At 47.7% G+C, this 14,805-nt stretch overlaps 2 protein-coding genes and 2 non-coding genes across 4 annotated transcripts; 1 reads left to right on the plus strand and 3 right to left on the minus strand.

The window, feature by feature from the left end:
* Positions 1-5,434: 5,434 nt before the first annotated feature.
* On the minus strand, positions 5,435-6,024 carry LOC137363325 (histone H4-like). Its single transcript, XM_068027199.1, has 2 exons — positions 6,007-6,024; positions 5,435-5,770 (listed from the first exon to the last, which is right to left on the minus strand). Exons 1-2 carry the CDS (start codon positions 6,022-6,024, stop codon positions 5,435-5,437), a joined length of 354 nt encoding a protein of 117 aa, XP_067883300.1.
* A 4,184-nt stretch (positions 6,025-10,208) lies between these two features.
* On the minus strand, positions 10,209-10,291 carry trnal-uag (transfer RNA leucine (anticodon UAG)). The gene has a single exon. It is a non-coding gene; the product is annotated as a tRNA-Leu (tRNA).
* A 70-nt stretch (positions 10,292-10,361) lies between these two features.
* LOC137363331 (histone H2A-like) lies at positions 10,362-10,715 on the plus strand (the record flags this gene model as incomplete). Its single annotated transcript, XM_068027202.1, has 1 exon — positions 10,362-10,715. A coding segment is annotated over exon 1 (354 nt), but the record flags the coding sequence as incomplete, so codon positions are not given.
* Positions 10,716-14,002: 3,287 nt separating this feature from the next.
* On the minus strand, positions 14,003-14,085 carry trnal-uaa (transfer RNA leucine (anticodon UAA)). The gene has a single exon. It is a non-coding gene; the product is annotated as a tRNA-Leu (tRNA).
* Positions 14,086-14,805: the final 720 nt, after the last annotated feature.

Genomic DNA, 14,805 nt, shown 5'->3' on the forward strand with positions numbered 1-14,805 from the left:
CAGGACGACAATTTAAGCCAATGATTTGCTGTATTTTCTAATTCGAGGCTCGGCAATTGGTTCAGACACGCTAATGGGAAGAGGGTGACCAATCAGAAGTGGGTTCTGGATAGCGCGGGTTCAAACTGCGGGAATTCCAGGTCCCTGAATGATTGAGCTGAAACTGATCAGTTTCACAAACCCTGTCAGTTTCAGTGCAGGAAACAGCGTCTGGGGGGAAATAACATCACGAGTTTTAAAATCTTTGTCTTTTGCGAGGAGCAGCTTTGACAGAACGAGGTGCGGAGCGGACTTTCAGCTGAGCGGTCAATTTCAGTTTGACAGAACGAGGTGCGGAGCGGACTTTCAGCTGAGCCGTCAATTTCAGTAAGTTACAAGTTAATCCCCTTTTGTTTCGGAGGACCAGGGGACTGCTGGGTAGGGGAAAACTATTTTTTTGGGCAGTTTTAAAATCTTTGTCTTTTGCGAGGAGCAGCTTTGACAGAACGAGGTGCGGAGCGGACTTTCAGCTGAGCGGTCAATTTCAGTAAATTACAAGTTAATCCCCTTTTGTTTCGGAGGACCAGGGGACTGCTGGGTAGGGGAAAACTATTTATTTGGGCAGTTTTAAAATCTTTGTCTTTTGCGAGGAGCAGCTTTGACAGAACGAGGTGCGGAGCGGACTTTCAGCTGAGCGGTCTATTTCAGTAAGTTACAAATTAATCCCCTTTTGTTTCGGAGGACCAGGGGACTGCTGGGTAGGGGAAAACTATTTATTTGGGCAGTTTTAAAATCTTTGTCTTTTGCGAGGAGCAGCTTTGACAGAACGAGGTGCGGAGCGGACTTTCAGCTGAGCGGTCAATTTCAGTAAGTTACAAGTTAATCCCCTTTTGTTTCGGAGGACCAGGGGACTGCTGGGTAGGGGAAAACTATTTATTTGGGCAGTGGCAGTACCCGAGACACTACACGTGTAGTGTCTCCCACCCACCCTCCTCCTCTAACCAAAAAAAAAAAACTCTGGTGTGTTGATAAGGTAAGCTTTTTATTTAAAAAGTTCAGTCCGTCGGATTGCTAAGCGAACAAGTTTTGACCTTTTTTTTTCCGTTTGGTTTTTCAGTAGATTTATTGGGAATCTAGAATAGTGGAAATGGAGGTAAAGGCAGTTGTATGTTCCTCCTGCAGAATGTGGGAGGTAGGGGTCGCCAAGAGTGTCCCTGCTGACTGCATCTGCGGGAAGTGCACCCAACTCCAGCTCCTCGCAGACCGCGTTAGGGAACTGGAGCTGGAGCTGGATGAACTTCGGATCATTCGGGAGGCGGAGGGGATTATTGACAGGAGTTATAGGGAGGCAGTCACACCTCAGGTAAAAGAAGTAGGTAGATGGGTTACCGTCAGGGGAAGGAAAGGGAACCAGCAGGCAGTGCAGGGATCCCCTGTGGCCGTTTCCCTCAACAACAGGTATACCGTTTTGGATACTGTTGGGGGGGGGACGACTTACCAGGGGTAAGCAATGGGGTGCAGGTCTCTGGCACAGAGTCTGTCCCTGTTGCTCAGAAGGGAAAAGGGAAGAGGAGCAGAGCATTAGTCATTGGGGACTCCATAGTTAGGGGAACAGATAGGAGGTTCTGTGGGAACGAGAGAGACTCACGGTTGGTGTGTTGCCTCCCAGGTGCCAGGGTACGTGATGTCTCCGATCGTGTTTTTGGGATCCTTAAGGGCGAGGGGGAGCACCCCCAAGTCGTGGTCCACATAGGCACCAACAACATAGGTAGGAAGAGAGATGGGGATTTAAGGCAGAAATTCAGGGAGCTAGGGTGGAAGCTTAGAGCGAGAACAACCAGAGTTGTTATCTCTGGGTTGTTGCCTGTGCCACGTGCTAGCGAAGAGAGGAATCGGGAGAGAGAGGAGTTGAACACGTGGCTGCAGGGATGTTGTAGGAGGGAGGGTTTTGGTTTCCTGGATAATTGGGGCTCTTTCTGGGGTCGGTGGGACCTCTACAAACAGGATGGTCTTCACCTGAACCAGAGGGGTACCAATATCCTGGGGGGGGAGATTTGTTAGTGCTCTTCGGGGGGGATTAAACTAAATCAGCAGGGGAATGGGAACCGAAATTGTAGTTGCAGTGTACAGGATGTTGAGAGTAGTGAGGTAGGGGATAAGGTTACAGGGACGCAAGAGGGCACTGGCAAGCAAGAACTTGGTTTAAAGTGTGTCTACTTCAACTCCAGGAGCATCCGGAATAAGGTGGGTGAGCTTGCAGCATGGGTTGGTACCTGGGATCCTGATGTTGTGGCCATTTCAGAGACATGGGTAGAGCAGGGGCAGGAATGGATGTTGCAGGTTCCGGGATTCAGATGTTTCAGTAAGAACAGAGAAGAGGGTAAAAGAGGGGGCGGGGGGGTGTGGCATTGTTAATCAAGGAAAGTATTACAGCGGCAGAAAGGACGTTTGAGGACTCGTCTACTGAGGCAGTATGGGCCGAGGTTAGAAACAGGAGAGGAGAGGTCACCCTGTTGGGAGATTTCTATAGACCTCCGAATAGTTCCAGAGATGTAGAGGAAAGGATAGCGAAGATGATTCTCGACAGGAGCGAGAGTAACAGGGTAGTGGTTATGGGGGACTTTAACTTTCCAAATATTGACTGGAAATACTATAGTTCGAGTACCTTAGATGGGTCTGTTTTTGTCCAGTGTGTGCAGGAGGGTTTTCTGACACTGTATGTGGACAGGCCAACCAGGGGCGTTGCCACATTGGATTTGGTACTGGGTGATGAACCCGGCCAGGTGTTCGATTTAGATGTAGGTGAGCACTTTGGCGATAGTGATCACAATTCGGTTAGGTTTACCTTAGCGATGGGCAGGGACAGGTAAATACCGCAGGGCAAGAATTATAGCTGGGGGAAAGGAAATTATGACGCGATTAGGCAAGATTTAGGATGTGTAGGATGGGGAAGGAAACTGCAGGGGATGGGCACAAACGAAATGTGGAGCTTATTCAAGGAGCAGCTAATGCGTGTCCTTGATAAGTATGTACCTGTCAGGCAGGGAGGAAGTTGTCGAGCGAGGGAGCCGTGGTTTACTCAAGAAGTTGAAGCGCTTGTCAAGAGGACGAGGGCGGCTTATGTTAGGATGAGACGTGAAGGCTCAGTTAGGGCGCTTGAGAGTTACAAGCTAGCCAGGAAGGATCTAAAGGGAGGGCTAAGAAGAGCAAGGAGAGGACACGAGAAGTCATTGGCGGATAGGATCAAAGAAAACCCTAAGGCTTTCTATAGGTATATCAGGAATAAACGAATGATAAGAGTTAGAACAGGGCCAATCAAGGATAGTAGTGGGAAGTTGTGTGCGGAATTAGAGGAGATAGGGGAAGCGTTAAATGAATATTTTTCGCCAGTATTTACAGTAGAAAAAGAAAATGTTGCCGAGGAGATTACTGAGATACAGCCTACTAGGCGAGATGGGATTGAGATTCACAAGGAGGAGGTGTTAGCAATTTTGGAAAGAGTGAAAATAGATAAGTCCCCTGGGCCAGATGGGATTTATCCTAGGATTCTCTGGGAAGCCAGGGAGGAGATTGCAGAGCCGTTGTTGTTGATCTTTATGTCGTCATTGTCGACAGGAGTAGTGCCGGAGGACTGGAGGATAGCAAATGTTGTCCCCTTGTTCAAGAAGGGGAGTAGAGACAGCCCTGGTAATTATAGACCTGTGAGCCTTACTTCGGTTGTGGGTAAAATGTTGGAAAAGGTTATAAGAGACAGGATTTATAATCATCTTGAAAAGAATAAGTTCATTTGCGATAGTCAGCACGGTTTTGTGAAAGGTAGGTCGTGCCTCACAAATCTTATTGAGTTTTTCGAGAAGGTGACCAAACAGGTGGATGAGGGTAAAGCCGTGGATGTGGTGTATTTGGATTTCAGTAAGGCGTTTGATAAGGTTCCCCACGGTAGGCTATTGCAGAAAATACGGAAGTATGGGGTTGAAGGTGCTTTAGAGCTTTGGATCAGAAATTGGCTGGCTGAAAGAAGACAGAGGGTGGTGGTTGATGGCAAATGTTCATCCTGGAGTTTAGTTACTAGTGGTGTTCCGCAAGGTTCTGTTTTTGGGCCACTGCTGTTTGTCATTTTTATAAACGACCTGGATGAGGGTGTAGAATGGTGGGTTAGTAAATTTGCGGATGACACGAAGGTCGGTGGAGTTGTGGATAGTGTCGAATGGTGTTGTAGGGTACAGAGGGACATAGATAGGCTGCAGAGCTGGGCTGAGAGATGGCAAATGGAGTTTAATGCGGAGAAGTGTGAGGTGATTCACTTTGGAAGGAGTAACAGCAATGCAGAGTATTGGGCTAATGGGAAGATTCTTGGTAGTGTAGATGAGCAGAGAGATCTTGGTATCCAGGTACATAAATCCCTGAAAGTTGCTACCCAGGTTAATAGGGCTGTGAAGAAGGCATATGGTGTGTTAGCCTTTATTAGTAGGGGGATCGAGTTTCGGAGCCACGAGGTCATGCTGCAGCTGCACAAAACTCTGGTGAGGCCGCACCTTGAGTATTGCGTGCAGTTCTGGTCACCGCATTATAGGAGGGATAGCTTTGGAAAGGGTGCAGAGGAGATTTACTAGGATGTTGCCTGGTATGGACGGAAAGTCTTACGAGGAAAGGCTGAGGGACTTGGGGTTGTTTTCGTTGGAGAGAACGAGGAGGAGAGGTGACTTAATAGAGACATACAAGATAATCAGAGGGTTAGATAGTGTGGATAGTGAGAGTCTTTTTCCTCGGATGAGGATGGCAAACACGAGGGGACATAGCTTTAAGTTGAGGGGTGAAAGATATAGGACAGATGTCAGAGGTAGTTTCTTTCCGCAGAGAGTAGTAGGGGCGTGGAACGCCCTGCCTGCAACAGTAGTAGACTCGCCAACTTTCAGGGCATTTAAGTTGTCATTGGATAGACATATGGATGTAAATGGAATAGTGTAGGTCAGATGATCGGCGCAACATCGAGGGCCGAAGGGCCTGTACTGCGCTGTAATATCCTAATTCTAATTCTAATTCTAAAAAAGTGGGTCTGGTTCCAGTGACCGATTGAACGGCTGCTGCAAAACTCCCGGATTCCCTCATTGCAGCGAAATCATTTTGAAATTCTATGAAAACAATGAGTGATTCTGGAGGAGTGATGTGGCTTTTCACTGAGGGAATGTGTGGACTGGGGAAATAACTAAGTGTGGAGCCTCAGGCACTGTTTACACAGCCCGTTTAGAAAATCAAATCCACTGCACATCCTTGCTGCAACTGAAATGTCAAATTTGGGGATTCTAGTTTTGTATCTCGAACACAGCACAGATTTATTCCAACACTTGCAAACAGCCTATCCCAGCTCCCATTTCCAGGTCACTGCTCTCTCTGTGAGGCGGTGGGTGGCTCTCAGAAGAGACTTTGCTGTGTTTGCTCGAAAGGGTCGAGTTGTTCAGCCGCTGAATTCGTAGAGAGTGCGGCCCTGCCGTTTCAGAGCGTACACCACATCCATGGCAGTGACCGTCTTGCGCTTGCCGTGTTCAGTGTATGTGACCGCATCCCTGATCACATTCTCCAGGAAAACCTTCAACACCCCGCGAGTCTCCTCATCGATCAAACCCGAGATCCGCTTGACCCCGCCACGGTGAGCCAGGCGGCGGATTGCTGGTTTGGTGATGCCCTGGAGATTATCAGGAAGCAATTTACGGTGCCGCCTTGTTCCGCCTTTGCCCAGTTCTTTCCCTCCTTTACCTCTGCCAGACTTTCTTTTATTAATTTCCAAAATATACTTTATTCATAAAAATCCGTTAAAAAAAATACATTACAAAACAGTTCCAAAAAGCACCAAGGCAAACAATACAAAGAGTGCAAAGGAGATCAGTTTCCTTCAATACAGGAGTGAGTTGCCTCACAACCCTTCCATTTCATTTCTCAGGCCATGTACATTTAACAGCAAACAAATATTTTCTGGCTACAGTTCCCATGGATCCATCCCCTCATTTCAGCTTGGTGGGGGGACCTTACACAGTGGTCTTTCCACATTGAGCCTTTGCTGCGACTGCCCCAAGTTTTAGTGCGTCCCTCAGCACGTAGTCCTGGACCTTGGAATGTGTCAGTCTGCAACATTCGGTCATGGACAACTCTTTGCGCTGGAATACCAGCAAGTTTCGGGCAGACCAAAGATCGTCTTTCAATGAATTGATAGTCCTCCAGCAACAGTTGATGTTTATCTCGGTGTGCGTCCCTGGGAACAGCCCACAGAGCACAGACTCCTGTGCTACAGGGCTGCTTGGGATGAACCTCGACAAAAACCACTGCATCTCTTCCACACCTGCTTTGCAAAGACACATTCCAGGAAGAGGTGGGCAACGTCTCTTTTCCACCACGGCCACCTCGAGGGCCGCGTGTGGATGGGGTGAGACTTCGGGTGTGCAGGAAGGATCTGACGGGGAAGGCTATTCTCATCATCAGCCAGGCTACATCTTGGTGCTTGTTTGAAAGTTCTGTTGATGAGGGATTCTGCTAAATGACTTTGGACTTCTGCTCAGGGGACCATCCGACAGGATCCACCATCTCCTTTTCCCGTAGGGCCTTGAGGATATTCCGTGCAGACCACTGCCTGATGGATTGGTGGTCAAAGGTGTTTTTCCACAGAAACTTTTCCATGAAGGATAGGCAGTACGGCAAAGTCCAACTGGATGGAGCATTCCGCGGAAATATGACCAGGCCCATCCTTTGCAACACCGGGGACAGATAGAACCTCAACACAAAGTGACACTTGGTGTTTGCAAACTGGGGATCTACACACAGCTTGATGCAGCTGCACACAAAGGTAGCCATAAGGATGAGGGCGACGTTGGGTACACTTTTCCCGCCCTTATCTAGAGGTTTGAACATCGTGTACCTCCGGACTCGGACCATTTTGGATCCCCAGATGAAGCGAAAAATGGCTCAGGTGATCGCCACAGCGCAGGAATGCGGTGTGCGCCAGACCTGCGCCACGGACAGCAATGTGAGCGCCTCGCACCTGATGACCAGGTTCTTACCCATAATGGAGAGAGATCGCTGTTCCCACATGCTCAGCTTATGTTGTACCATGGCTACTCGCTCCTTCCAGGTTTTGGTGCACGTCCCAGCCCTTCCAAACCATATCCCCAGCATCTTCAGGTAGTCTGACCTAACGGTGAAGGGGACAAAGGATCGATCAGCCGAATTGCCAAAGAACATGGCCTCGCTCTTGCCGTGTTTAACATTGGCTCCCAAGGCCAGCTCGAGCTGGTCGCAGATGCTCATCAGTCTGCGCACAGACAGTGGATCCGAGCATAAAACAGCGACGTCATCCATGTACAGGGAGGTTTTAACCTGAGTGCCTCCGCTGCCTGGGATTGTCACCCCTCTGATGCTCGCATTCTTCCCAATAGACTCAGCAAAGGGTTCAATACTGCAAACAAACAAGACCGGGGAGAGAGGACAGCCCTGTCTGACTCCAGGTTGGATCGGGAAACTTTCTGATTCCCACACATTGATTGAGACTGCACTACTGATGTTTGTGTAGAGTAGTTTGACCCAATTTCAGATTCCCTCCCCAAACCCCATTTTGGAATGCACATCCATCATGTAAGTGTGCGATATCCTGTCAAAAGCCTTCTCCTGGTCCAGGCTGATGAGGCAGGTGTCCACCCTCCTGTCCCGTACATAGGTGATCATATCCCTGAGAAGCTCAAAGATATCAGAGATTGTCCTGCCTGGTATAGTATTGGTCTGAACGGGGTGAATCACCAACTCCAGAGCAGACTTGAATCGACTGGCTATGACTTTTGACAGAATCTTGTAGTCAGCATTAAGCAGAAATTGGGCCACCAATTTCTGATTTCTGTCCTCTCCCCCTTCCGCTTGTCGATGAGGGTGATGATGTCTTTCCTCATGGATTCTAACATGCTGCCAGCCTGGAGCATACTCTTGTTTCCTGCCAGACATGTCGATTCTTGCCTCAAATCAGTGCACAATGAAAGAGACTGATTCCGTCAGGACCCTTTTTATACATGCCACCCGGACCTGGCTGAGAAAGGCAGAGTGAGAGCAGGGAGGGGAGGAGACAAGAGTGAAGATTAAACAGAGAGCTCGATGGAGGAGACACCCAGAGTGACAGACAGAGAGAGAACGGCCCCTCATCTTTCAGCTCCACCTCCAGTTTCCTCCGGGCTGCCAATTTCAAACCCTTTATTAACAGTAGAACCGAAACCCAGCTCTCCACACAAACCCTTCCAGACTCGGCCTTCATAGTCAAGGCTTTCCAGAAAGCCGGAGCTTTTAAATATGGTCCCGATGCAATTAACACTCAGTAATATTCCCACCTAAACACAGTCCATTCCACAACAAGAAACCTACTCAGGAACATCACCATTTCCACACACTTCCGCTTCCAGCAGTTTACAGCACCTTACTGCAGCTGTTTGGGGAATCTCCTGTGTTAAGATTGGAGTTGGAAAGCGGCCTTTACCCGGCAGTGTTATTGTCTCACACTGAATCTGCTAGACATCCTGTTCTCTTTATTACGAGAGAGAAAGCACGGATTTAGGAAATGTTCATTTGAAATGATCTCTATTGAGAACGAGCCCGGTCGTGGGACAGGTATTCCAGTGCAAAGATCTGTCCATGACCGAGTATTGCAGACTGGCACATTGCAACGTCCAAGACTATGTGCTGTGGGACGGCATTAAAGCTTGGGGAAGCCACCATGGAGACTCAATGGGGAAAGGCTGCAGTCTAAGGCCCGAGTAGGCCATAGTACAGTGAGGGGCTGGAACCTGTTTGCACCAGAGAATGTTTGATGTGTAATGTAAATACTGTAAATATAACCTGTGCAGGCAGGGATAGTGAGATACATCATGTACATTATTGAAGGAAACTGATCTGCATTGTACCTTATGTAATATTAAATTTGAACTGCTTTGCAATGTAATTGCACAAATTATATGAATAAAATACATATTGTGCAAAAGAAAGCAGCTTTCCTGTCAACACACACCTTGTCTCAGGGCACAACTTTCCTGTGATCTTGTCATACCCAACTTCGCTCCATATCTTCTGACACACACACTTTACAGTCTGTCATTTCCAAAAACAAGCATTCTAAAATCAAAAGACCTTTTGTTTATTTCTCCTTTCTTTTCATTTCTCCTCTATTCTTCTCAATCACTCCCTTCAACAGTCCTATTCAGATCAAGGTGGAATGTGAATAGTGTCACAACTCACCTGACACTATTATTACCCTTCTTTTCTCTTGTCTCATTCAATGGGAAAGTTTTATTCACCAGTCTGTTGCTGTTTTACACTCTTGCCATACCATCTGGTATTGCATCCAGCTGAATTCTGTGCTTTCATGGCCTTACATATCTTTTCCTCTTCTGGATGATTTGTTTGCTTCAGTTCCATTCAACCAGGCTGGACCACAGGGAAGCTTAGAACCTTTGCCTTGGACGGGTCCACGTTGATCCATCACATTCAGAATCACCTCCTTGAAATAACTCCATAGTACAGCATCTGCTTCAAACACTCCTCCACATTTTATCTGTTCTGACCGTCAACACCTCCAGCTCTTTTGTTTAAGTGGAACCCATCAGGTTTGTCTAGGCTCCTTCTATTCGGAAAGCTGTAGCACTGGTTCAGGGAATTCAGCCCTGTTTCTCTACTCGAAAGGATCAGCCATGCTTGATCTGCCTCGTATTTGGCTTTTATTGCAACGTTACAAGACCTCCAATCCTCTGGCACCATACCTGTATCCAGTGAGGGATTGGAAAATGATGGTCAGACCTTCCACTATTTCTTCCCTGGCTTCTTTCAACAGCCTGGGGTACATTTCATCTGGTCCTGGTGATTTATCCACATTCAAGGATGCTCATCCCATTAAGACTTCCTCTCTCCTTAAGTTATCACGTCCAATACTTCACACTCCTCCTCCTTAATAACAATATCTGCATCACCCTCTCATTTGAGAAGACAGTAAAGTATTCATTAAGGATATCGGCAACATCTTCCACCCCGATACAAAGGTTGCATTTTTGATCTTTTATGTGCCCTGCTGTTTGCTTAGTTGCCTCTGACTCAAATGTTTTGTTGCAACATCTTTGGGTCCTTTGTTATTTTGTTCGTCCATGTTCTTTCCTGCTTTTTCTTTGCTTTTGACCGCTGCTCCCAAACGCCTCCAGTGCAGTCAAAACACAACGTGTCAGAAGTGGGATTGGAACCCACGCCTCCAGTGGAGACTGCCACCTAAACGCAGCACCTTAAACCGCTCGGCCATCCTGACTGCCTGTGCTGTTCAATTAATGCTAAGGAAATTATTCATTCTTTGTGAAAGTATTTGTGAGATTGTGGAAATGTCTGGAAGAGGAAACACCGACGGGAAAGCTCGGGCCAAGGCCAAGTCTCGCTCCTCCCGGGCTCGACTGCAGTTCCCGGTGGGCCGTGTTCACAGGCTCCTGAGAAAGGGTAACTATACTGCTAACTGTGCCGGAGCCCCGGTCTATCTGGCTGCTGTGCTCGAGTATCTGACCGCTGAAATCCTCGAGCTGGCCGGGAACGCGGCCCGGGACAACAAGAAGACCTGGATCATACCCAGACACCTGCAGCTGGCCGTCCGCAACGACGAGGAGCTCAACAAGCTGCTGGGAGGGGTGATCATCGCTCAGGGCGGGGTGCTGCCGAATATCCAGGCCGTGCTGCTGCCCAAGAAAACCAGCGCTCAGAGCTCCCAGAAAAAGTAAAGCGGCCAAAATGTCATCTAATAAACCAAAGGCTCTTTTCAGAGCCACCCACAGTCTCTGTGAAAGGACTGGTTACTGTCAGGAGGGAGTCAGTGATGGAGTTATTGCAACAGTGGATTGACCTGTTTCACATCTGTCCAGGTGTGTTTTCAGTTCCCTCTCTGGATTTCGCTCTGTTTCTCTGCTCACACATCTCCCCCTCTAGTTAAGTGAAGAACTGAACTACAGGGTGTAGAATCAACAATTTAATAAATTTCGCTGCCTTCGAATTGATAAATCCCGAGATTATCCCGGTACATTAACGGGAACTGGTTCGGAGCTGATGAATTAATTTAATAATGAAAGTGTGCGGGTTAATTCTCTGTTTTTCATTTGGACAGTTTGAATTGTGTGTTTTTTTCTCTCTGGTGATCTGAGCGCCGCTTCTCATTGAGAATCTGCTCCCAGAACAGAGTAAATGCAGGAAGGAAGAGGCCATTCTCGGGCTGTGTGTTTCTCTCCTAACCTGATCTGTTTAGACCGCACTGTTCCCAGAGGACGGAATCAGTGAGAGTTGTGCACACACAGGAGCTGAGTCCACTGCAGCGCTTTAATATGTGCCTTCCCCCCGGCCCTCCCTATTCTCCGGACACAGAGCTGTCTGTTCCCCCCGGCGGCGGGGTAGAGTCGGGGATTCTCTCCCCGCAGTGTCAGGGTCTGCAGCCCCGGAGAACTGGCGGTTCGAGTCAGAGTGACCGAGCTGCCTTACATATCCTGTGTACTGATCTCCAATGGATTCAAATATTAGTGAACTCATTGGGTAATGTTTGTAAATAACCATCATGTGAACGGACCCGGCTCCATTAATACCTTCCAAATAAAACTGGGATCCATTTCTTTTCCCCAAATGCCAGCTAACGGATCCCAGGAGCGGGGTTGAGATTGTGCTGAGCAGCAATGAGTCTCCGGTAATGCTGCTTTCTGAATTCCAGATCAGCTCTCAGTCCGACAGGCCTTTCGGGAAAGTGATGTGACAAAACAGAAACCATGTGACCGCCCCTCCAATCTAATGGGTTTGATGATGAACAGAGATGGCAGCTCTTTCCTTTGCTGATTTGGTGGCTCTGAAAAGAGCCCTTGTTACACTTGTTACTGAAGCTGGGTTTCCGGTGCGTTCCCCGCGGATGCGGCGGGGCAGCTGCATGTCTTTGGCCATGATGGACCGGGATCATTCCGGTGAATCTGCTCATTTTATGCAGAAGCATCAGTCGCTGTTTGAACTGTTTAAAGTCAGGGGTGTATTAGCAGCCAGAAAGTGAAGGGCAGTTCATTGCTCCCTGCAGCATTATCCACCTCTTTCAGGAGAAAAGATCAGAAACCGCTCTTTTCTGTCAGTCCCCGAGAAGCCTGTGAGAAGCGGTTAGTCGCTAATGTGTTCCTTTTACAGAGAGGAAGCTGATATTTGTCCCGTTTTAAATTGCTGCACCGGACCTTCCTCCCACCGCTTACAGTTAACAGATTGACAAATGAAAACGATTCCTAAAATCGCGTCAGGATTTTATGATGGTAAATACAGTAAAACAGAACATAAAATGAGAGGTTTTAAAATTGTTGCCTGAAAATTGAAATTTTCCATCACTTCAATTCCTTCCTGCTCTGGAAATGCCGGGCTTTTTCCAATTGGAAAATCTAAGCCAATGAGAACTTCTATTTACTTATATGTGATTCTCCTTTTGGTTAAGAATTGGATTGAGAAGCGGGTGACCAATCAGAGACAGAGTCAAACTGCGGGGATTCCAGGCCCCCAGTAACTGAGCTGAAACTGTTCAGATTGACAAACCCTGGCAGCAGCTTCACACATTGGACACTTCACACTGAGTCATTCAAGGGCTGGTGTGAGAGAAGCTTCAGATCCTGTCATTACTCTCTGACTCATTATTCATCTAGAACCAAACAATTAGTAAATGTGAAGCAGTGAAGAGACTTTTCACTCTCACTGCAGAATGTGTCATCTGGGGAAATAAGGAACTATTATATTCGGAGATTCCAGGTACATTCCTCCCTGAACAAATCCATTCCTAACATTCCCGATCACAGCCTATCCCAGCTCCTGTTGTCAACCGACTCCAGCTGAATTGGAGAAACTCATGTGTTGGGGTTTGAGTTGTGAGGTGGGGTTTCTCCGCCAGTGTTACTGTCTTACAAACTCTCCCCCTGAATTTGTGAACTGAGACTACACCGAACACATCTCCAGTTAGAGTGAGGGCCGGACATCCTTCTGTTTTATTGCAGAGAGTGGGGAAAGGGCTGGGTGGAGGGGAGTCACCAGGGATCCTGGGTGTACTCCAAATCATTTCCATGTGGAATCTGCAGGCGGGCCCTGGACAGGGATCATTTGATCAGGGGATCAGCTCTTTCCTGAGAGATGTGGGTGGCTCTGAGAAGAGCCTTTGTGTTCAGATGTTGACAAGTTTCCCGCGCTCTTTCACTTCTTTCCAGACCCTGCTTTCTGATCCTTCGCTGCTTTCGGCTTGACCTTGCTCTTCCATGTCTGCACTTTCTTCAGCGCCTTTCCGTCCGCCGCACTCTTGCCTTTTTTGACCTTCTTCGCAGGAGACTTTTTCTGAAGCGTTGCTTTCTTCACCGCCTTATTTGGCTTTGCCGCCGCCTTGCTGCTCGTTTTCTTGGCTGTTACTTTCTTTGTTGTCACTTTCTTGTCTGCTGCTTTATTCACTAAAGATTTCTTGTCTGCTGGTTTGTTCACTGAAGATTTCTTGTCTGCTGGTTTCTTCACCTTCTTTCCCACTTTTCCCTGGGATTTCCTTCTTGCTGATTTTGAAGGAGCCGGAGGCTCCCTGTCCCTTGCTCTGCACCAGGGAGCCTTTGTCCACTTTCCTCTTGATACTTTGCTTGATCTGGGTCTTGAGCTTCTCCTGAGCGGTGGCAGACCTGCAAGGAATCAACTACCAGCTAGCGTATAAAGCGAGACCAAGGCTCAGGGCCTTCAGTTACATGGAGGGGAGTCGGAGAGGCAGCGGATCCTGTGAGGAACCACAATCCAGGAAGGATGAGAAGGTCATTGTCAGGGTACAGAGGAGATTAAGTTAAAGATTTACCAGTTTATAAGCAAGCGCAGAGCCAAGGAACGGTGCTGGGGCAGATCAAATAATAGGAAGCTGTGATCAGTTGGAAGGCAAGAGTGATTAAATGACAGAAGAGATGATGGTGCGATGCAAAAGTCAGGGACAGAATAAGTAACATTTTACAAGCGCAGATACCAGGAGTGAGGTTTGAACCCACGCAGACACCTGTTTATTGGATCTTAAGTCCAACGCCTTAACCAATCGGCCATCCTGGCACATTAACCAATCACTGAAAATGAAATTTAATGTGATCCGGGTGCCATCTGGCCTTTCACAACATCAAGTTATGACTCCTCTCCCATGCTGAATTGGACACTTCATTATTTATGAACCTCAATCGGATCACCCCTCAGTCTAGGTTTCTCTAAGGTGTAGGGTCCCAACTCTTTTAGTCTAACTTGATAACCAAGATGTCTTATACTGGGAATTCGTCGAATGTCTCTCCTCTGTACCCTTTCCAAAGCCTCAATATCACCCATCATGTGAGGAGACCAAGACTGGATACAATCTTCCAAGTGAGTCCTGACCAATGTTTCATAAAAGGACAAATTCGGGACATCTCAGATACTGAAGGAGTCCGTGTCCAGAAGCAGCAAGACCTGGACAACATTCAGGCTTGGGCTGCTAAGTGGCAAGTAACATTCACACCACATAAGTACCAGGCAATGACCATCTCCAACAAGAGAGAATGTAATCATCTCCCTTTGACGATCAACAGCATTACCATCGCTGAATCCCCCCACCATCAACATCCTGGGGGTTACCATTGACAAAAGCTTAACTGGACCATTCATACACATACTCTGGCAACAAGGGTAAATCAGATAGTGGGAATTCTGTGATGAGTAACTCAGCTCAAGGCACGTGGTGAAATGCTCATTAGGAGAGCTGGAGAAATGGACTGGTCAGGTGGGCAGAAAAGTGGCAAATGGAAT

Source organism: Heterodontus francisci, unplaced genomic scaffold (assembly GCF_036365525.1).
Source record: "Heterodontus francisci isolate sHetFra1 unplaced genomic scaffold, sHetFra1.hap1 HAP1_SCAFFOLD_210, whole genome shotgun sequence".
NCBI lineage: Eukaryota > Metazoa > Chordata > Chondrichthyes > Heterodontiformes > Heterodontidae > Heterodontus > Heterodontus francisci.